General features: G+C 42.7%; 1 protein-coding gene across 1 annotated transcript; it reads right to left on the bottom strand.

Moving 5' to 3' along the window:
* Positions 1 to 810: 810 nt before the first annotated feature.
* Positions 811 to 21,740, bottom strand: slc6a13 (solute carrier family 6 member 13). The gene is made up of 15 exons (XM_023791418.2): positions 21,249 to 21,740; positions 18,872 to 19,060; positions 15,958 to 16,092; positions 15,159 to 15,299; positions 13,414 to 13,501; positions 12,895 to 13,027; positions 12,565 to 12,699; positions 9,695 to 9,798; positions 9,381 to 9,505; positions 8,816 to 8,928; positions 8,283 to 8,420; positions 6,145 to 6,247; positions 5,589 to 5,689; positions 4,896 to 5,066; positions 811 to 3,019 (listed from the first exon to the last, which is right to left on the bottom strand). Exons 2-15 carry the CDS (start codon positions 19,053 to 19,055, stop codon positions 2,855 to 2,857), a joined length of 1,836 nt encoding a protein of 611 aa, XP_023647186.1. The 5' UTR covers positions 19,056 to 19,060; positions 21,249 to 21,740; the 3' UTR covers positions 811 to 2,854.
* Between the last annotated feature and the right edge of the window lie 1,883 nt (positions 21,741 to 23,623).

Genomic DNA, 23,623 nt, shown 5'->3' on the forward strand with positions numbered 1-23,623 from the left:
CTGGAAATCAGCAACACTGCTTTTTGATATATTCTTACTTTTACTAAAACGGGTGCCCGTTTTAGTAAAAGTAAGTATGAATTTAAATACTCATGGGATCTGAGCATTTAGGAAAAGACACAATGGTCATTTGTAAACGTCATAAGCAAAAATGCTTTTGCATTTGATTTTATATAGTAATAGTGATTAGGCATTATAACTATCAGCACAAAAAAATATGACTTAATAACAATAATTACGTAAGGTTATGTTTGTTTTGGAACTCTTGTCTTTATTTAAATGTTAATTCCCAGAATTTTGAATACGAGCATGAAATTCTCCGTAGATGCTCTCACGCTGGACTTTTGAAACATGATAAATTTCGTAATGCTTTATAATGCCAGAACTGTTCTTAATTTTACTTAATTCTATTCTTTAAAACCAATAAAATTCATGCTATAATGCAAATCTTTCATTCATTCAATATTAAGAATGCTTCATTCATTCTGTATTGGAAAATAGCTGTTAATACCTCATAGTGAGAATGAGGAATTTTAATTTTATTTCAAATACCAGTTATAAATGTATTGAAGGAATCCTCATTTTCTACTTTTAATATGCCACACTATTTCCCTACATTTATACCTTACGTTACAGTTAAAGTTATACTTTATCAGCATTAAAACTTGAAGCATGTTACTTCCTTAAAAAACATTAAGTCTTTGGAAAAAGAACAACAAAGCCCAAACATACAATTAATGTGACTGGTAAAGTTCATAGTATAGCCTAGATTATGCAGATGTTTGTTTTTTTTTTTTTTAATTCCACTGGTTCTTAAAATATTTTTATTTATGGCTTGAGCAATTCTCTGGTTTGAATAACACACACTACTTACAGGAATACAGCCAGTTTCATTCATATGAAACATACATTTTGTTTGATACAGTCTTCCAAACTACAGAACATTTTTATTTCATGTTGCATGTATCACAGACAGCATTTAGAAGAGAAATTGTGTTGCCTTGTTTTCCCTATTTCATCAGAGCTACTGGAAAATATCACATCTGTAATGAAAACAAATACAAGTGATAGTGTACAAACACTCACTCATTTCTGCACTATTTCAGTTGTCTCAAATGGAAATGTTATTTAGTATTACTGGCATAAAATTTGCATTCAACAAGATCTTAAACTAAGACCCTGTTTAAAACTTGGGAAGTGGAAGTTAAACATTTGGAAGCCTAAAGTATACTGTTGCAGAGAGTATTATAAAGATCAGTTTAAGACCACTTTAAAATCCAGTTTTTGTACTATTATTCCTATAGAAAAAAATGAACAGTTAGATAAAAAATGGAACACATTAATTCCCATTACTGATATACCTCAAAATATCACATACCTGTGTAGAATTCAACATATTTACAATTGAAAATGTATTTAAATGGAACAAGTAAGTTCAGTAAAGGTTAATTTCTTTGAATCTTCAATGAAAATTAATAATTGCTAATTTGATTTTGTCCTTCAGAGGTTGATGAAATAAGGCCTCAGTCACCACAGTGTATAACTAGGTGGAGATACTTCTTCACATTGTTTTGAATTAAAATGAAATAAATTCTTTTCAGCTTTTTGCATGGGTGCAGATTGTAACAGACAACCCATTTTTGTGCCACATGTGTAATCTTAGTGATTACAATAAAAATTCTGGGTTTCCTGGATTTGTGACATGCCCAGTCAGGCACACACCTTAGCTAAAAAATATTCTGAAAAAATATTCTGAAGATGCAGCACATGAATAAAATGCCTTACACATCTTTAGATAATACTGAATAAAAACATTTATTTTATTTTTTTTGCAAATCTCTCCACTACTGAAAAATACAACAGCATGTAATATTGTAACTTCTGGTCCCTTTCCTGCCACTTGGATGGATAAACAGCAGCATGGACACTACAACAATGACACTGAGGATGGATCGGGTTTGTTTGTGTACCAAGAAAGGTGGAAAGTGTCGTTGGGATGGAAGGCTGCCTCGCTACAGCACTGGCAGATATTTTAACAAGAGCCCCCAAAGCTACAGTAAAACCTCGGATTGCGAGCATAATTCGTTCCGGAAACGTGCTCGTAATCCAAAGCGAATTTTTCCATTAGAAATAGTCAGATGATTCGTTCCACAACCCAAAAATATTCATAAAAAATTATTAATTCAAAATATAAAGTAAAAATACATAAAACAAATTAACCTGCACTTTACCTTTGAAAAGAATCGTGGATGGTGTGAGGGAGACGAGAGAGAGGAGAAGAGGAGGGTTATTTTGTAGGACGACTTTCACTGTAACTAACGGAATCACTGCTATCTGTTGGTTCACTGGAATCTTTTTCTTTTTGTGCGACTTTAACAAGGAACCTATACAATGACAGCCGCTTTTGCCTCCTTTTCGATTTTGCGGAAATGTGGACATTGCATTGTCGTTAAACCGATTCATCGCTCGGACTGCTACACCCTTATTCGTGTGGTGCTTTTCTACTTATTTTGACTATAGGAGTGAGGGACGCTGACTGAGACCGAACACGGTAGACGATTACCCACAATCCTGCAGCAAGAGAGAGAGAAGAACCATTGGCTCAGTTGTGATCACGTAATGCTAGGCAGACAAAGCGTATACATAATACTCGTATTGCAAGACCTCGCTCGTTTATCAAGTGAAAATTTATTTTTAAATTTTGGTCGTCTTGCAAAACACTCGCAAACCAAGTTACTCGCAATCCGGGGATTGACTGTATTGTCCTGGGGTGATGGATTCTGGGCTGGCATCAGCTCCGATGCTCATTTCTCTGTTATGTTTGAGGTATCAAGACATAGCAGGTGTCCAATGTTCAGAAGTTAGACTCCTTTTCCTGTAGAGGAATGTAGTGCTCCTTGCTGGGCTCCAGTTGCAATTGGACGCCTTCTCCATCAGGGGCGAAGATGACCTGCAGTTTCTCCTGCTCCCTCTTGCTTTTCGGCAAATCATTGGAGGGTTGGGTGAGGTGGGAAATGCGCTAGTAGATGAAGAGAGAGGGGGGACAGAATGTTCACGCCTCAGGGTCTACTGTAAGATACAGTATCAGTCAAAAGTATGTTTTAGCTATGTTATTCACCCTATAGCAAAAGGCCTTGAGGCAATGAAGTAATACATATCAAATATTGCAATGACTAAGAGAAGTGTTCAACATCTCAAAATATTCGCAGATTTTAGACTGTTCGAAATGGCCCCCTTTCGCTTTGATGACAGCATTGCAGACTCTTGGCATTCTTTCAGCCACCTTCTAGATGTAGGCACCTGAAATGCTTCTCCAACAGTCCTGAAGGAGTTTCCACAAGTTCTGGGCACAGGTTGGCTACCTTACTCTTACTCTTCAACCCAACTCGTTCCAAACCAGCTCATTAGGGTTTAGGTCAGGGGACTGTGGGGGCCTGGTCATCTGTCACAGTACTCCATCTCTTTGCTTATTCACAGGATAATGCTTACTACCTAACCTTAAGGTGTGTGTAGGATTGTTAATTTGTTGAAAAAACAATTGATTTTCAGTAGCTGTGTCCAGATCAGGGCATGTGAGCGGAGCGTGAGCGAGGAGCAGAGCGGTCGGAATTTAGTCAGAGCGCGGAGCGGTCGCTCTGTCTCGCTCCAATTTCGCTCCGATACCGCTCACACTACGATTCTGAGGCGTGCCCAAATCTACCAAGAATTCATCTGTACAATTATCAAGACTATTACAGAAATTGGCCGAGATGGAATTCGCAAAGTATTTCACAAAGGAAACTGATAGATCATACAAGTGTAATATTCTTATGAAACGTATAGATGACAATAATGTAGAGCAAGAATAACAAGGTGGTGAAACTGTTTCAGTGAGTAAAGATTCACTTTGGAATCATTTTTCTCAGAAACACGAGCGTGTTTTATGCGAACAGACGGAAGCCAGAGCAAAACCTGAGTAAGTTTTATATGGTTGTAGTATACCTATATCAAGTCTATAAATTAAAGTATAAAAGCCTATATTGGTAAATATTGGTAATCAAATAAATTAGTTTTGTCATTCAAAGTTGGTCTAATAGGATTTTTTTAATTTCACGTAACGCTGTTAGTGAAATTTTATTTTATAGAGACGCAGCAGCAGCATCAACAGAAAAAATTGAGGAATTTAAAACGTAGATGCTTAGCCTGTATATTCTTTAGACTATTAAGACCATTGATTCCTTTATTTTTAAGCCTATTTTTGTGTGGAATGCCATTGCCAAACGTGTCAGTTGTTGCCTATATATGTTGCTTAAAAAAATATTTTCTGAGTGGCAATGTTGCCGTTGCTTATATTTCTTTATGATATAAGGCTTCGGTTTAAGGTGACATTTGTTAGGCATGCAGATTATATGTCCCTCTTTTAAATTGGAGCGAGCGTGGAGCGATTTCACTGGAGCGGGAGGAAATTTTAGTGGAGCGAGGAGCGTGTTGAGCGGAGCGGCGTAGTGCGAATTAGAGCGGAGGAGCGGGCGGAGCCAACAGCCTAGTGAGCGAGGAGCGGAAATTCTCACCGCTCCACTCCGCTCACATGCTCTGGTCCAGATGTTTGACTAGTATTGTTCACGTACTCAAGGAGCAAAAGTTTGACACATTTCCTTTCAAAAGTACTATACACATTTAAGATGTTTCTATGTCGCACCTTTCATAACACTTGACAGGAGTGAGTGGGAATCTATTACTACATCATTTACACAAAAAGGTGCATGAAACAGGGGATAAGAGGAGAAGAAAAGAAAGAATGCTGGAAAATCTATGACTCTACTGCATCTCCAACCTTGGCAAAGGTTAATAAGAAGCCAAGCAACCCAGAAAATAACAAATACATTGGCGATACTTCAATCCCCAGGGATGCTCACCTCTCTCAGCGAGCCCTTGGTGGTACAGAGCTTGTAGGCCACCCAGAGTGGGATGCAGACCATGGAGGAGAGGGCCAGCAGCCAGCCCAGGGCATAGCCCCACCAGGGGTACACGTACTCATTGTTGTACTTCAGAGGAGTGTACTTAATGAGGGAGAATGCGAACGTTCCCTTGGGAGACAAAAGGCGGGATCATTTTCAGTTGGTTGTTGTTTTGTAGTCCTCAAGCTCCACAGATCCGATTGTAGCTAAACATGAGTTCTTAATTGCTACTTCTTTAGACACAGCTTATGAATGAAATTGTCAGTTTATGAGATCTGTATGTGAATGTACTTATACATTCAACTTCAAATATTTGTGATTTTTTTTTTGTTCCCTGGAACATCTTATAGCCTATTTAAGTGTTTAAGGCTTGTGCCTCTAGTGACATTTTTATTGATTTGATAAAAAACTATCCATCCATTTTATGTAACCGCTTGTCCTATTGAGAGTCATGGGGAGGAAGGGGTGCCTTCCCATCACAGGGCACACTCATGCTAACCACTGTGTCGCCCATAATAAAAAATATATATTAAAAAAATGCAATGACAGAGAGAGAGTGACTCCTAAAACATCCTCAATGCTTCATATTTAGTTTGACAGAATGTTGTATGGCGGGGCATTGATTAAAGGAAGGAGGCGAATATCACCCACAAAGCAGGTTGCTGGGGAGAAAACCAGCCAGCAGTACTTCATGAAAGGGCCAGGCCGGTAGCCAATCATGTCCTCAATGTTGTCATAGAAACGGTCTGCACCTGCAGTGGAAGAAGGTCAACACAATACCATCATACAGGATGCCTGCCCATCACAGGGCTCACAGCGTCTGTCCACCTCAGGCACACGTCTTCGAAAGCTGCAGAGGAAAATCACAAACACAGCAATAAAATCTGAAGCCATGAGGGCACTAAGGCAACCGGCAGATGCATGCCAAAGAAAAGAGTATTTTAATCATTTGGTTAAAATACAACAATGCACAAAGGCTGTGAAATTTTTTTTTGTTTGCCATGAAGATGAGATTTACTTTACTGCTGTATGCATGCATTACCTTTACTGCTAAATGGGTGATGTGTTGACTGGTTCTTAATACACAGAGTTTCTCTGAAAGTTCTCAGATATATTAGTGTCAGTCTAGGGCTGTCTGTATGTGAAACAAGCTCCACTGTGAAGTCTGCTTCTCCCTGCAGGTTTACGTCTTCAGTGAAGCACTTACCATAGATCCAGGCAATGCAGACAGTTTCAAAGATGGCCACAAAGAGGAGGCACATCCCGCTGGCAGCGTAGTAATCGAAGAGCTGGAAGATGTACATGCCACCCTGGAGAGAGAAGCACAGAGGCCACCAGGGTGAGTGAAGGGCATTCCCAGCAGCAGGTGTGATCATCTGTGGGGGGAACTAAGCAGTCACAGCAGAGAGGTAAAGGAAACTGAAGAATGAGTCACAGTAAAGGGGTAAAGAAACCGGAAGATCGTGGGCACTAAGATGAGTCACAGTAAAGGGGTAAAGAAACCTGAAAAACACGGGCATTAGAATGAGTCATAGCAAAGAGGTAAAGAAAACCGAAGAACACTGGCACTAGAATGAGTCACAGTAAAGGGGTAAAGAAACCTGAAGAACATGGGCATTAAGATGAGTCAGAGTAAAGGGGTAAAGAAACCTGAAGAACATGGGCACTAAGATGAGTCACAGTAAAGTGGTAAAGAAACCTGAAGAACATGGCCATTAGAATGAGTCATAGCAAAGAGGTAAAGAAAACTGAAGAACACGGGCATTAGAATGAGCCACAGTAAAGGGGTAAAGAAAACTGAAAAACATGGGCACTAAGATGAGTCAGAGTAAAGGGGTAAAGAAACCTGAAGAACATGGCCATTAGAATGAGTCATAGCAAAGAGGTAAAGAAAACTGAAGAACACGGGCATTAGAATGAGTCACAGTAAAGGGGTAAAGAAAACTGAAAAACATGGGCACTAAGATGAGTCACAGTAAAGGGGTAAAGAAACCTGAAGAACATGGGCATTAGAATGAGTCATAGCAAAGAGGTAAAGAAAACTGAAGAATGAGTCACAGTAAAGGGGTAAAGAAAACTGAAGAACATGGGCACTAAGATGAGTCACAGTAAAGGGGTACATGAGGAAGAATTAAAATGAGTCATAGGAGAAAGGTAAAGGAAATTGAAGGATTTGGGCACGAAATCAGTTACAGAAAAGGAGAGGTAAGGAGCACACACTGATTACAGTGCATTGCTGCATCTGCCACACGACAAATCACCTCAGGGCTGAGAACCCAAGCGCAGCCATGCAGCAGATGATACCTCAGTACCACACTAGTCCAAATGGAACAGTGAGAGTTTTTCCCCAGTGGCTGGAGTGCCAATCCTGCCAACAACCCCCAAATTTTCTCTGTTAGTTGGAGGATCTCCTTACAGGGCCAGATGTAGATTAACATCATACCTAGGATGAAACAACTGCAGGTTAAGGGCTTTGCTCAAGGTCCTAATGGAGTAGGATCACTCTTGGCATTTATGGGATTCAAACCAGCAACTCTCCAATTGCTGGCATAGATCCCTAGCCTCAGAGCCACCAGTCCACCCACAGAAAGGGGGCAAAGAAAACTGAAGAATATGGGTACTAAAGTGAGTCACAGTAAAGGGGTAAAGAAAACTGAATATGGACACAAAAATGAGTCACAGTAAAGGGGTAAAGAAAACTGAAGGACATGGGCTGGGCACTAAAATGAGTCACAGCAGAGAGGGAAATGAAACTGAAGAACACAGGCATTAGAATGAGTCACAGAAGGTAAAGGAAACTGAAAAACATAGGCACTAAAGTGAGTCAAAGTAAAGGGGTAAAAAAAAAAAGCTGAAGAACATGGGCACTAAAATGAGTCACAGCAGAGTGGCAAAGAAAACAGGTACCTAAAAATTAGTTACAGTGGATGGAACTGAAAATGGGTCAAGTACAGAGCTAAAGAAAACTGAAATAGACATTAAAAATGAGTGACAGTTGAGTGGAAACTACAACTAAGAACAAACAGTTAATATGGTCATGATGCAGCCAATAAACAGCAGAGAGGTAACATAACTAAACACAGACAGTAAACACCTGCACTCTAAACTGTCTGGTTTACATTCTGCTCAGTATACTTCTTGTGGTTTATGGCTTATCTATCAACCTCATGACCTCAGAATCCTGCATCTCTGAATCGCTGCACTAGAAGAGGACAACAATTATCCTGTCAGGCCAGAATTATAGAGAGTGTGTGCTTCTTATCTCGGTCTAAAAAAGGAGGTATCTGTGACAGATCTGGGCATTTGCTGTAAGCATGCAGCCCGGGGGGGCTGATTGTGGCTTACCTCAGTCAGCATGATGAGGCCCATCAGGTAGGACACGACGGTAACGGCGAGGATGAAGAGCTCCCTCCGGTAGGTGCGGCGGAACACCGACGGAAACATGTCCACCATGGCTGTCACCAGACTCTCCACGCACACAAACTGGGTGGGAGAGAAGAGGTGAAGCTTAGCAACGTCTGACTCAGCTGAAGCTCATAATTCACAAGGGAAACTGCGAGAAATGGACCATGTCACCCAGTCCATCCCAAATGGAGACAGTTATCTCTGCAGCTGTAATGGCACATAATCACCAGTGGGGGCACTGTAAAATCTGGGAAAATTGGACAACTCCAATCAGGGGCCCTAAAAAATTTGCAGTGGTCTGGCTTGGGGGCCCAATATGATATGCTTTCACGGGGCCCCTGATCAACAGTGCTCTGAGCGTATCAACAACTCGCAAATCCGCACTAGGGTGAAAGTACGCATAACGGCGGAAAGCTGACAGGAACATGGAGGTGAGAGGACCATCTCTGCCATTGCCATGGACCGAGCTTTACCTGGCTGTCGAGCCCCAGGAGCACGATCATGATGAAGAAGAAGCATGACCAGACAGGGGAGAAGGGCATCATGGAGACGGCGCGTGGGTATGCAATGAAGGCCAGCCCCGGGCCTGAGGGGGCACAAGCACACATCACAATCAGCGTGCGGCACTGTCTGTGCAAAGGAGTATGGGTAATACGGGCCAGCGCTCTGGATTCAAGAAATTTGTCATGTGTAGACCAGCAATTCCCAATATGGTCCTCAAGAACCCGCAGACAGTCCAAGTGTTTACTGGGACCTGGGAGGGAGTAACGACGAGGACTGGGTTGGGAGAACTGGTCTAGAAATGAAATTCTTGTTTTGTTCACTCCCAATGTTGCAAAAAAAGCAAAACAATAGTACAATAGATAGAATAAAAACATATATGTACCACAGGTGAAAAAATATTAAAGTGAAGAAAGAAAATAGATATAAGTTGTTACTAATGTAAAATATACAAAATATGAAGTATACAAATATATAAATTCTAGCCATCAAAGCCACTAGATGTCTCCTGGCCAAACCCCTCAGCGAGCCACGCACCAGACTCCGCCACCTCCGAAATGGGCACGTTCTGCTCATACGACATGAAGCCCAGGATGGAGAAGATGGCAAAGCCAGCTACGAAGCTTGTCCCGCTGTTTAGGAAGCAGAGGGCCAGGCAGTCTCTGGAACAGAGGCAGAGAGGGAGGGGTAAATAAAAGCAGGTTGGGGAGGGGAGGCAGGAGCTGAGAAGCACGTCAACCAGAAGAGAACGGGCTGCGGGCATCAGCACACGTCACCCCGAAGAGAACGGGCTGCGGGCATCAGCACACGTCACCCCGAAGAGAACGGGCTGCGGGCATCAGCACACAGACCTGTAGCAGTTGTTGTTGTACTTGTTGTAGCTCCCCAGGGCTGTGAGGCAGCCCAAACAGATGGCGTAGGAGAAGAAGATCTGCGTCCCAGCATCCATCCACACCTTGGAGAGGGAGAACAAGGGGGTCAGCTGGGCGGGGCCACAGGTGTGATGCTTATCAGATACTTTACAAGATGTCTGTAGTGCTGGAATGAATGAGGAGATTACTCCAGCAGTTCTACGTGGCACAGTATACAAGGGAATCCGATTTAATGATGCACAGTATTTCCAAGTCCGGTACTTGGTAACCCCCAGATGGTCCATCTTTTTGCTCCCTCCCAGCTCCTTACCAGACAGTTCATGTTTTTGCTCCCTCCCAGCTCCCTTTCAGACAGTTCATGTTTTTGCTCCCTCCCAGTACCAGACAGTTCATGTTTTTGCTCCCTCCCAGCTCCCTACCAGACAGTTCATGTTTTTGCTCCCTCCCAGCTCCCTACCAGACAGTTCATGTTTTTGCTCCCTCCCAGCTCCCTACCAGACAGTTCATGTTTTTGCTCCCTCCCAACTCCCTGTCAGACAGTTCATGTTTTTGCTCCCTCCCAGCTCCCTACCAGACAGTTCATGTTTTTGCTCCCTCCCAGCTCCCTACCAGACAGTTCATGTTTTTGCTCCCTCCCATCTCCCAGTAGGATCCTTGAGGACCAGATTAAGAAACACTAATGTACAGCATTATAACGTTAAAAGCACCGTACTTTAAAACCACTTGGTGGCAGCACCGTGCAGCAAATCCACAGCCCTGATTCGTTCATTTTACTGCCATTTACTTGTCCTTCACAGGGGACCTCAGGCAGTTGACAGACACGGTGCCTAGTCCAGATAGTCCCATAAACTCCACAGGCAAACAAAGGGACTAATTCCTGCAACCATCACCATTTTTGTACATCGACCTAAGAGACACAGCTGGCAGGAACAGCTCAGAGGGCCAGCAGAGCTACGCCCCCAGGACTTTTTTTTTTTTAAATAAACACTTTTTAATGATTTTTATTCATTCCTCCCTCTATTCTCTACAATGTCATAAGGGTGCAAAGTGATGCAGCTGTTTAAATAGAAATGATTTCTTAATGTTTTATTTCACTAAGCCAAGAACCTGCATTCCCAGTGTGTACATAAAACCATGCACTGTACACTGACATTAACAGCGGCCCTCAGAAAACAAGTCCTAACATAGCTAGATGTAAAAATCACAATTCTCAGCGAAACACAGAATCTGTCAGGCGATTGCACTGGCTGGATTTTTTCTAACAGATCCATGAAAAATGACCTTTTCTCTATATAAACATCACTGAGGTTCACTAAAATCTGTCTATACAGGTCCACTGATGCCAAACTATTCGGCACAGCATGTGAACCAGAACATACACAGGGCTGCCGACTCCCACGCATCACACTCATGCAAGAAGTCTTATGGCAAATCTATATTATTCCATTATAAACCTAAAATTAGCTACATAAAAAGGGTAGTTTGCAAACCCTACAGACATAAATGCGTGTACATGTGTGTGCAGACCTGTCTTGAATTGAAATTCTCACTTCAGCCAGCTGACCAAAGTGCAACCCTGCATATGGGATTCGACAAAATGAGGCAAGAAAGTTTGTGTCTATGGAATAAATGCATTACTGTCCTGTGCAAGGTATTTATTACGAAGCACCACCCTTCAAAACTGTTGTTTTTTTGGAAAAGTATTCCAATTTGATACATATCAATAGTCTAACATTGCTTATTTTATGAATTTCACATTAACACTTACTCTTCTGAACTGTTAATTGACAAAAAAAAAATGAAAGAAGAAGGAAGAATCAAGTTTTGACATAAAGAAGAAGTGATAACCAAGACAGAAGTAGTTAGTTTGCACAGAGATTGTGCATGAAGATAATGGAATCTTGGGGTTCGACCTGTCAGAGCTGTAAACAAGCTGCACAGGATGGGGTGAGTCACTGTAAATAAACATGGAGGGACAGACAGGAGGTAAGTCAGGCCCTGGGGGAGGGACGTTTCAGCCACAGCAGGGTTTTTCCTTTCCCCGAGGAGCCCCTTTCATGAGGCACAGCTGGATTCAGCCAACGGCACGCTTTCCAGCTGGGAAGACAGCTCTGGGACACAACATCTGCGTCTGGAGGACGTCATACCCAGGAGGATAGGGACAGCTCCTGTGGGGTGGCTTTGATTGGTCCTCAGGCAGAGACGTCTAGCTCTGGCTGCTTGTCAACCAATAAGCCAAAGATCGTACTTCGGTCTTGCCTCCCAAGAACAGACTTGAGGTCTTGGTCTTGGTGAGGATGCAACCTTAATAGTGCATCCTTAATATTTTGGCGGGACAAGAACGACATCCGGGGATTTTTACTGTCTTCTGTACTTCTGTTCTTGAGTATTTGACCTGGTCTTCAGCAATGGAAGATGACGTAAAACGGGTACATGAGAACACAAGTACAGTCAAGTATACATTTTGAGAAACACGTACTACTGCTCTGATGGGGGCATGAGGGAGAAAACACATTAGTAGACATGTAAATAGTACACAGCCTGTGGCATAGTGGTTGAAGCACCATTTGGCTAAACGTTTGCCTGCCTTGGTCCCAAGACATAGTTCTGCTGCCCGAGAGCAAGACGCTTAAGACGTAAACATATTTTGAGTAGCAGCTGCTGCAGTCACTGCTGCTGACAGTGTTCACTGCTGCAGTCACTGCTGCTGACAGTGCTCGCTGCTGCAGTGCAACCATGGTCTTCAAACAACGGTCCAAATCGGTATCAGGGGGACCAGACCTTTCCTGATGACGAGATAATTATCATGTGAAAAAGCTCGGTGTGAGCAAATGACCTGTGTGCCTCACCTGAGGATCAGCCAGTCGTCCCAGGTCAGGGTACAGGTAGAACTGGATCCCCCTGGATGCCCCTGGAAGAGTGACTCCTCGGATTAACAGGATCATCAGCATCACGTACGGGAAGGTGGCTGTGAAGTACACCACCTGGAAGACAATGCGCAGAACTTAGCACGTTCCCTGAATTGCATATGTCACCCCTCTTACAAAAATGTAGGAGGTATTGGGTTCTAAAATACTTCATGGCTTGCTGTCCCCCTTTTACGCAGTACACAGTTGACCATATGAAGGTCTTTCACAGTGAGTCCGCCATGCCATCTCTAGCTGTCAGCCATGGCCTACCTTTCCAGTGGACTTGACTCCCTTCCAGATGCAAAAGTAGCACATGATCCAGGCGACAAGGAGGCACAGCGCCAGGTCCCAGTGCAGCACCCCCATGTGGTCAATCCCCGATGAGATCCTCAAGACCCGTCTCCTGCAGAGACCGACATAGACGTAGGGGAGAGACCACCAGATGCTCTAAGCAAAAGTTTCAATTTGCCTCATTCATCCAGATTCGATCGTCTTGCTCACAATGCTACTCTGATGCAATAAACATTTTAATGTCAGTTAAATTACTTTAATGAACAAGGTACAAAATGACACTTGGAAACTTACTAAAGAATTATTACAAAATATATAGCAAATGGCAAGTCTGAATAGCACCTATTTTCAAAACCTGTATTCTTTGTAATTAATAATTATTGAATTCATTTCTTAGTATCAGTGATTGACGACATTGATTCCATTGACATTCTTTTATCAGTATCTCCCACGCATCACAGACAAACAATTTAAAAGTAAAATTTTTTGAGCACTTACTCCCAGAATTCAATGACAGGAGAGGTTACATTGAGAGAGAGGCTGTAGTTGAAAGAGTCATTTCTCCGCTGGAACTCCCTGCAGGATTCTAAACAACACCAAACACATTATATATCCCTTTATCAAAGAAGCCATTATCACTGTTATGCTTGGATATAAACTATATGGGCAAAAATACTGGGACACAGTGTTAATTATTGAATTTAATTCTTAATCATTGAATTCAATTTATTTTTATATAGCGCCTTTCACAACAGAGTCGTCCCGAAGAGCTTTACAGGGTTGTGTTGCGATACATGAAACAGAAGTAGAGGGAGATACAGAACGAGGAAAAAAGGAAGGAAATAAATTGAATAAAGAAAGCCAGATGAGAATGGAGGAGAGAAACCAAAAACTCCCACGTAAGGAGAAAAAAATCCTCTGGGGGTGCAAGGTCAACTGGCTGCGCCCCCCCCCCCCCCCCCTGTAATACTAACTTAACCAAAAACAGAGAAGAGTGGACATGCTAGCTAAAAGGGAGGTATATGCTGGGATTAAGGATTAAGACAAAGTCCGTTAAAGAGTCAAATTCAGGTTTTCCTTTCAGACTCATTGCCACAGGTCTGTAAAACGAAACACGTAGCCATGCAGTCAGGTTTGCAAACATTTGTGAAAGAAATGGTCATTCTGAAGAGCTCAGGAAATTCAAGTGTGGTGCTGTCATAGGATGCCACCTTTGCAATCAGTCAGTTTGTGAAATTTCTTCTTAGCTAGATATTCCACGGTCAGCTGTAAGTGGTATTATTGCAAAGTGGAAGTGATAAAGAACAACAGAAACTCAGCCACAGCAGATCGGATGAAGTACCAGAGTGGGATCTCCGAGTGCTGAGGCACGTAGTGCTTAAAAGTCACCTATGATCTGTTGACTCAATAACTGCAGAGTTCTAAACTTCTTCTGGCATTAACCTGGACACAAAAACTGTGCCGGGAGATTCATGGAATGGGCTTCCATGGCTGAGCAGCTGCATGCAAGCCTCACATCACCAAGCGCAATACCAAGCATCGAATGGAATGATGTAAAGCATGCCGCCATTGCACTCCGGAGCAGTGGAAATGTGTTCTGTGGAGTGGCAATTTGCATTTCTCTGTCTGGCAATCTGATAGATGAGTCTGGATTTGGTGGATGCCAGAAGAACGTTACCTGCCTGACTGCACCGTGCCAACTGCAAAGTTTAGTGGAGGGGGGATAATGGTATGGGGGTGTTTTTCAGGAGTGGGGTTCCGGTGAAGGGAACTCTTAATGCTTCAGCATGCCAAGGCATTTTGGACAATACTATGCTTCCAACCTTGTTGAAACAATTTGGGGAAGGTCCTTTTGTGTTCCAGCATGACTTTGATGCAGTGCACAAAGCAAGGTCTATAAAAACGTTTGGGTGAGTTTGCCGTGAAAGAACTTGACTGGCCCGCACAACCCAACTGAATACCTTTGGGATGAACCAGAACAGAGATTGCAAGTGTCTGACCTCGCGAATGCTTTTCTGAACGAATGAGCAAAATTTCACACAGACACACCTCAAAATACTGTTGAAAGCCTCCCCAGAAGAGTGGCAGCTGTTATAGCTGCAAAGGGGGGCAACTCCATATCGATGCCTATGGAGTTAGAATGGGACGTCATAAAAGTTCCTGTAGGTGTAATGGCCAGGTGTCCCAATACTTTTGTCCATACAGTGTATTGTTCTATTGATTCCTTGATGCCTTTAACTGACCTGTGTTCCAGGTGTTATTGCACGAGGACCACGGCAGGTCCCAGGTGAAGGAAAAGCACAGGTAGAAAATTCCCCAGGCCAGGACAATGATGTAATAGAAATTCAGGAGGGCTACAATAACCTGGGTAGCATAGCCGATACCTAAAGAAATAGTTTGAGAAAAGGAAAACTTAGAGGCTTCACTTTGGAAAAAGCTGGACCAAATTCAAAAGAAAATCAGCACTGACTTCTTATATGTGACTTAATATATATAATACTAGCTATTAGTTCTATTAATTTATTGTGTACCGAGTCAGGATATTGTATTGAGTTGGAGGAATATGGTACATAGTGACCTTCTAGACATATTAGCCAAATAGATATGTCATACAGTGACTTACTAGACATATTAGCCAGAGTTTCTGGCCTGCTAGACACATTAGCCAGAATAGTACACTGTACTGTGACCTACTAAAGGCATTAGCCAGAATGATATACTGTACTACATAGTAGCCTACTAGACATATTAAATACAGCAATATGGATCATGGTCATCTTCTAGGCATATTAGGTATGACATTCTAATTGACACTCTGAATCTCAATCCCCTTCCAAATACCACAGGGTGCAGAAGATCCTGTTGAGTACCATGTTGGAATGGAACAATCAACTGTGTCTATCACAAATAAATATTCTAAGTGGGACTGACCATACAACATTTTTACATTTTGCATACTGGACCAGATAATGTCAAGTAACTGACATTATAAGTGAAGACTTTGGCTAAAGGAAGCTGGGCAAGAAAAATGATGGGGATCACCTTCAAAGAGTGGGCAGATCTTCCTCCAGCAAGTGATTCCTCCCTCGCTGGTGAACTGGCCAAGCGAAGTCTCTAGGAAGAATACTGGAATCCCACAGGAAAAGAGGAAGATGAGGTAGGGAATGAAGAACGCACCTGTTGCAAGAGAGAGCAAAGAGTTGCCATCACTGTACGTCCAGTAAAGTGAGTGGAGAAGACGTGATAACGTGGGGGAGTGTTTGACAGTGTTGACCAGCTTAGTAAACACAGGGTTACTGGAAATGTAACCAGCCGTTTTCTGAGGGGACGTCACCCCAAGCTGTTGACTCAGCAAGTTGGTGGCTTTTGGGATGTTTGAAGGACGATCAGATTTCTCAAACCCACAACATCTGCATTCTTCTAAGGACAGCTGTTGCTGATCACTTGAGGGCCACGGCCAAGCAACAGCTGTGTCTGCCACCCTTGACCCTTCCAGGTCTCCCACAGCCTTGAGAGAACAGCCAAAATACCCCCAACTCAAGCAGGACATTGACACGTAGCATAGCCACTCCACTGCTTTTCAAAGGGGCATAGCTGGATAATTTATTGTTTTTTCCATTCATATCGTCCAGGTGGCACCGTGACGCAGTAGCTAGTGCATCTCCAACCCTACTGTATCTGTGTGGTGACTGCATGTTCTCTCCATGTTCCATGGGAACCTCAGATTCCATCCAAACACATGCAATTAGATGAATTGGTGTTTCTAGGCCTGCCGTGTGCCCTGTGGCGTGACTTTGGTTCCAGGCCCCTCCCCCCAACCCTGTGCCAGAACAGCAAGGAAAGATGGATGGATACAGGGCTGCATGATATCACATCGTGATTATATGGCTTTAGATGACGGCCGTACATATTTGTCCAGACGCGCTCACAATTTGGCAAGCAGATTAGTACTGCATCTAAAATATTAATGAGAACCGTATTGTGATGCCCAAAAGTTAGTAATCTGTATATATTCAATGTATCCTTATGTTTAATAAATGTGTCAGACTTTAAACTGCAACACATAACACCACAGCAGTGATGTCTTTTTGCCTTGTTTATCTGCAGTATCTCCTCTTTCAAATGATGTTGTGGCTGCTGATCTCTCCCTTTCTTCACCGGCACTTCAGTGCTTATCACTTCCATGATTTACCAAAACAGTAGCATGTGGGGTGATCCACTAACCGCATTTAATAAACATACGGATACACTGAATTTATACAGATTACCAAGTTTTGGGCTTAGCAATACACCTCTCATTAATATATTAGGCACACTACTGATCTGCTTACCAAATTCTGGGTGTAACAGAAGTAAATATCCATACATACCAAAGAGCCGGCATCTGGACAAATGTTTACCCGTCATCTAAAGCCCTGGTGATTATTGCGCTACGCCATATAATCGTGATTATAATCGTGATCACAATAAATCATCCTATGTATCAGATTTTTAAATATCTATTGAATTATCGGTAACGCTCTGCACCTTCATAATGCTTTTATATTGCATAACGTATTCATTAAGTATTCATAAAACATTCATAAACATCATGTATGTATACCTTAACATTCTAACATCCTTAACAGCTGTAATATACATTAATAACAAACATTATATAATAATAATAACAAATATTATAATTGTATAATCGTGTAATGTTTGTTATTAATGTATATTAAGGCTGTTAAGGGATGTTAGGATGTTAAGGTGTACTTGCATGCTGCTTATCAATATTCTATGAATTCATTGTGAAAGTGCGCTTAATGTAAAGCATTACCGAATTATCTATAATAACTTTTGAGATATTTTAAATCCTGGTTGCCCCCTGCACAATTTCCTGTGTTTATAGTTGTAGAGCAAGTTTCCAAAATCTGGGGTACGATTGTAACTCGCTACTGTTTCTATGGAGTTTTGGCTTCCAGCATTGTAACATGAGGAAGCCTGACTCTAAGCAGGTCTCGGCTCTGTGCTTGTGTTCAGAAGGTTGCCGATTGAAGCCCCAGCACAATAGCCACGTCTCTGTTGGGCCTGTGAGCAAGGCCCCTAACCCCTGAAGTGCAATAGGAGGCACTGGGTAAATGGTCTGACCCTGCAGTCAGACTCCAGGCTTTGCTGTCACCTGTATATATCTCTCAAAGGAGAGCATGATGGGATATCTCACAAAGAAGTGTACCTAGCACATGTGCAAATGGAAAATAAATCATTATTTCAATTTCAAAAAAATGGACGGAGTGAGTTTTGGAAATTTGCTCGTCAACTGTGAAAAGGGACAAATGGATGGATGGATGGAGATTATGTGGGTTTTGTGGATGCAGAGTGACAGGAATAACAAACATTAGCTGTGATAATATTCCCAATGCTCTGGGGCCTGATATTTGGGCTTTGGTTGACTTCTCCTTCAACTCCAGCCAATGCCTTTATTTTATGGCAATATCAAGGCAGACATCCTAAAAATAAAAACATATATGCTAAAAGATAACTGGACAGTTCATTAGCTCCAGTTGTGCGGATCTGGATATCACTCCTGTGACAGACACATTCCATATCTGGAATAACTCTCTTCACAGCCTAATAATTAATGTCCATAAAAATAACTCCACAACTGTTTATATTTAGTTTAACAAGCTCTGGAGCAATTAATGTCCATCAGTGGAGCTGAGATAAAAATTTCATAGTCCTTTTCAGAAGGTAGAATAACAAACTGTACTTTGGAAGGCATACCCTAAAACCAAATTATAACATGCCAAACATTAATGGCAGACATTTATAAAATAAACTTGCAGTTTTAACTACTGCTGTTCAGGGGGACTGCATTCTTCCGGCCAGCCGGCAGGCATATCACATGACCATCGCGAGCCAATGACACCTAGTGTGACCCCAGTGTCCGATATAATGTTTCATGAGATCCACTCACCGCCACCGTTCTTGTAACACAGATAGGGGAACCGCCACACGTTGCCCAGCCCAATGATCTCGCCAGCCACAGAGAGGACAAACTCCAGCTTGTTGCTCCACTGTCCTCTCTCCTTCATTTTCTTCTCTGCCTGGGGGGCTTGGGCACGACCGTTGAAGGTTTCAGCTTTGGGGATGATCTCCATATCTCCTGGAGTTGCCACATGAATATCATCAATTTTCGAGAAGCGAGCTGTAGAAGGTGTTTCTTAGCATTCACATTTGGTCACATGTTTACTTTGTAAAAATAAACAGTCCACGCCCCCATCGCATCTATAAATTTTAAAGATAATGCCACACTCTCTGGCTAAAAGATAAAGGCTTCCACAGCCATCTCAAGAAAGGCTCTTTTGTGGCCCATATGGTTCGTGTTAAAAGCTTTGACCGTCGCTGAAGCGTCGGCAGGCAGAATCGCCTGTCCGCCCCCTCCTGCCTCTCTGTCGAAGCTGGGCTAAGGAGGAGCACAGCTACCTGCTTCACTGACCCCATCTAAGACCTTGATGCTTAACAGAGGAACCAGGGGAGTTTACGCAACACAAATCCACGTGCATTTGTGAGTTTACGATAAATGAAACTGCTCCTAAAGCTGCAGCAATGATCGTATTTCCCTTGGCAAAAGCAAAAAGGTTTTTATGGTCCAGGGGCGCTAGAAGATAAACGGGTCAGCACCGATGTGAAGTGGTGGTAGATTTATAGTTTGCTGATTGTGAGCTTATGGGTCCTCACTGCACTGAGGATGAACCCCATTCCATGTTTATGGAAGGGTAATCTGCAAAATTGTGGTTTAAAGCCAGTAGTGGGTAATTCAAGTCCAGACCAGGATTTTGTTTCAACCAGCCAGTTGAGTACTGACTATGACTCTTTATACTCAACTGGTTGGTTGAAACAAAATCCTGGTGCTCATGGGAGTTTTACTTACACAATATTCTGAGGGTAGAAGGAACGATAGTTGGTTCAGAGAGATAACCAATCAGATTGTAGAGGAGGTGGGTCCAAGGAACTGGAGGAGGCGGGACCAAGACTTCTGAATTGTTGGTCCCGCCTCCTCTAGTTGCTTGGACCCACCTCATCTACAATCTGATTGGTTATCTCCCTGGCAATGAAACTCCACTTTCTGTCCAGACATCCAAATGGATGCTTGTCTTCAGCTATGGGGTCTCCTGAACATGCCCCTCCCATCCATGGAGGAGCACCTTTGGATCACGATAGCCACTCTACGGCGGGGTGACAACCCCACAAAAGACCGAGATTAATTTACAGATGAAATGCGTAATTAAAGACTGGCAGAAGCTTATGGTCTAAACAGCCCTGGCTGATCTTCGCAGCATTTGGTGTGACGCGCAGACTGAGTGTAACCATAATGTTGATTGGCATAGCTGGTGATTAGAAGTCCTGAAAGTTCTCTAAAAAACAATTTAATGCTTTAGACTGTAACACACTACGCTTTTTGCAAATGCAGCGCAGCAGAGTGCATTGCTGGCATCATGCCACAGTTCACATCCTGCGTACACTGACCTTTCAGTGAAATTTCAAAGATGTCTTTTCAGGTGACTGTCCTTTTTTGTCATCAAAAAGCAAATAAGAAATCCTAATAGTGTACCGTCAGCATAGTTTTTATGCTCGGCCTGAACAAAAGTCAAGCTTTCTGGGGTAGAGAAACATTTCAAAGTGTACCTGGGTCAATTTTCTTATGTTAAACGTGATTGTAGCAGCACATGCTTAAGGAGAAGCCAGCTGTAGAGTGGAAGTTCAAGGCTCAGTTGGGATTTAAGATTTGTTGGTGCAATGAGTATTGATGGATTTGGTTGGCAGAGACGGGTAATTTATACCACTTGCCAGCAAGTATTTGACTGCTCAACAAGCCCAATGTAATCTCAGGGCGGTGAGTTGAACAGGTGTCAGATGAAACACCCGTAGGTATAACGACCATTCTGCAGAACATGGAAAAGTACTGGCACGATGGAATCGTTAGTGGTGAAAGACCCGAGCAAACAAACGAGGCTCTGGCAAATACAAGGTGCTTTTAAAAGAGGATATTGCCAAGAGAGAACTATTTGTATCTTAGGCAATTATTAAACAAGCTCTGAGAAGACGGTCAACTTCTATGCTAGCTAGCTGTTAATATAAATGCTGCCTCATGTAACCTCTTTATAAATGCTTTCTCTGAATCTGGTTCGCAGGTCGTTCTAAGTCCTTCTTCAACTCATTTTATAGTCCTGGAGAACCAGCCTCCACTGGACTTACACAGAATGCCAAGCCTAAGCAGACCACAAAACAACTATCCACAGAAGCCATGGAAGCTCTGGTCAGATAAGAAACCTCTACAAGTCACTACTTACCTCTCCTAGTGCCTGAAGGATCTGCTAACTTCCAAGACTGAACGGTGTCCCGGTATTGATCAGCAAACGTGCATGTTTGACTATTTAACACGTGTTCAGGGGAGGCGAGTGGATCTGTGAGGTTCAGGCTTCAGAATCCAGCCTCCAGTGGGCTCCAATATCCCACATTCCGCCAACTAGCCCCCACCCCACCCCCCCATTCAGAAATAGAAGTACACACACACACACATCTGTCTCTCAGAGGTTGTCTTCTCTAGGAGGGCAGAACACACCGGAGGTCTTTGCCGTCTCGTCTCCATTGCGCAACCTTTGAACACATATTCGAGTTGGGCCCTCCCTCCATGTGTGAGGTGGGTGGGGGGGTCAGAGAATGTCCAAATACCCCCCTCCCCCAACGCAAACCTCGACCCACCTTCACTTTCCCAGGGCACAGAACGTTCCATTGATTGCAGCCGCTGGCTGCTGGTGACACGGAACCCTGGGATCGCCCTGACGATCCCAGCGCGACGGAGCCACGGCAGAGATTCTCGCGTCACTTCTGGGGGCTCCTTCGTTCCAGCTTTCAGGGAAACAGGCCTAAACCTACACCTCAGACTTCCACAGACCACGATGCTGCTGAATTTCCAGATTGGGCACTTCTGTGTGCACGATGGCAGAGCTCCAAGAGCCAGTGTAGAGGACTACAGGAAGAACTTCATATTGTCACTGCAAAGTTATTATTCTTATTCCGTCTCAGTTAAGACAAGACTGATTAACACTGGCTGAAATATGCTACTGCAGTCATTTCCTTTGCTATTGAATGGACGCCTTGATACATGGAGAGACGGGGATAAAATTATTAAAAGATTTGGTGGCTAATAATTAAAGTGGCTTAAATGTATTTATTTACACTTTAGACTTTGTCTCATGATCACTATAACTTTCACATGATAAATGTAACCCTGATTCATGTAAAAAGCAGCATTGGGATCTTTTATGTGGAAAACTATGGTTGAAACGTCATTCGATCAAATGTGTGACATATTGAACTATAGACATAACTGGACTAGTTATAATACTGAACTGATTATAAGCCATATATGCAGCTGTATGTGAAAGCAATACCCACATCCTATAGGCAGTTTGTCCTTCAGGCATGACAGGTACATCACCTTGGAAGGATGTTCTTTGCGTGGATGAGCAGATTTCTCAAAAGACACGTCCCCTTCTGTTCCGCATAATTCGCAGAAATTAGCTTTATTCTGAGGGACGGAACAGCACTGCTCTCTCACAGGAGGCTAAAACACCACCACTGCCCTGTGCGGGCTTTGCTTTGGGTGTGCTATGTATTCAGCCTAAGGACATGCAGTTGGCTTGATTGGTGTCTCCACAGCATGCGACTGGGTGTCTGAGTGTGGGCGTGTCTGTGCCCTGTAATTGACTGGCATCCTATCCAATGTCTACCCCTGCCCTATACCACCTGACCAGCATAGGCGGTTTGAACCTGAGTCGATGGAAAACAGGATGGATTGTTCACTTCTCCCAGAACTCAAAACACCAGAGATGTGAACTCTGACATGTTAGTTAGATTGGCTGTCGTCTATCACCACATTCCCTGCTAACAGCCAAGTTAATTTATTCTTGTGCATGTACATATTACCCACATTAATACATATATCGTATTATATCGACATCTCCTCCGTTGTCATCTTGCTTTTCTTATTTAATTTCTTTCCTTCCTTTTCCCATTCTGTATTACTCTCTCTAATGATGTTTATTGTATCACAACACATCCATGTAAAGCACCTTTGGATGACTCTGTTGTGAAAGGCGCTATATAAAAATAGATTGAATTGAACTGAATATATCACACGGTAGGTTAAAATTAATGCTATACAAAGCACAAGCAGGGTAATAAGGTACAGTGCAACACAAGTACAGACAGGATAAACGCTATTCAGTGCAGATGGTTAGGCGTATTGTGCAAGAAAACGAAAAACAAAAAACAGATTGTATTAGCAGTAAGAGTCTGATTATCAGAGCTGCTTCAACTATTTCGCAGCTCTAGGAAAAAAGCTGTTTAGGTGCTGAGTAGCTTTTGTTCTAAGTAGCTGGTGGCTTGTCCCAGATGGGAGTTTTTGGAAAAGACGTTAACCAGGGTCAGAGGGGTCAGCAACAATTTTTCCTGGATGTTTCCGTTCCCTTAACCAATTACACAATTACCCAGTTACACAATTACCTAATTTGAAAGCTGGCTTGTAATACGTATGGTAGATATCCTACACAAATGTTGTTTATGTAAGTTGTATAGCTTGTTATGCATATCGGTGATGGAAAGGGCTCTGCAGACCTTGTTGGGGCTGGATGTTCTCATGGTTAAAATCAATCACAAGCTG

The sequence above is a fragment of the Paramormyrops kingsleyae genome, chromosome 1 (assembly GCF_048594095.1).
Source record: "Paramormyrops kingsleyae isolate MSU_618 chromosome 1, PKINGS_0.4, whole genome shotgun sequence".
NCBI lineage: Eukaryota > Metazoa > Chordata > Actinopteri > Osteoglossiformes > Mormyridae > Paramormyrops > Paramormyrops kingsleyae.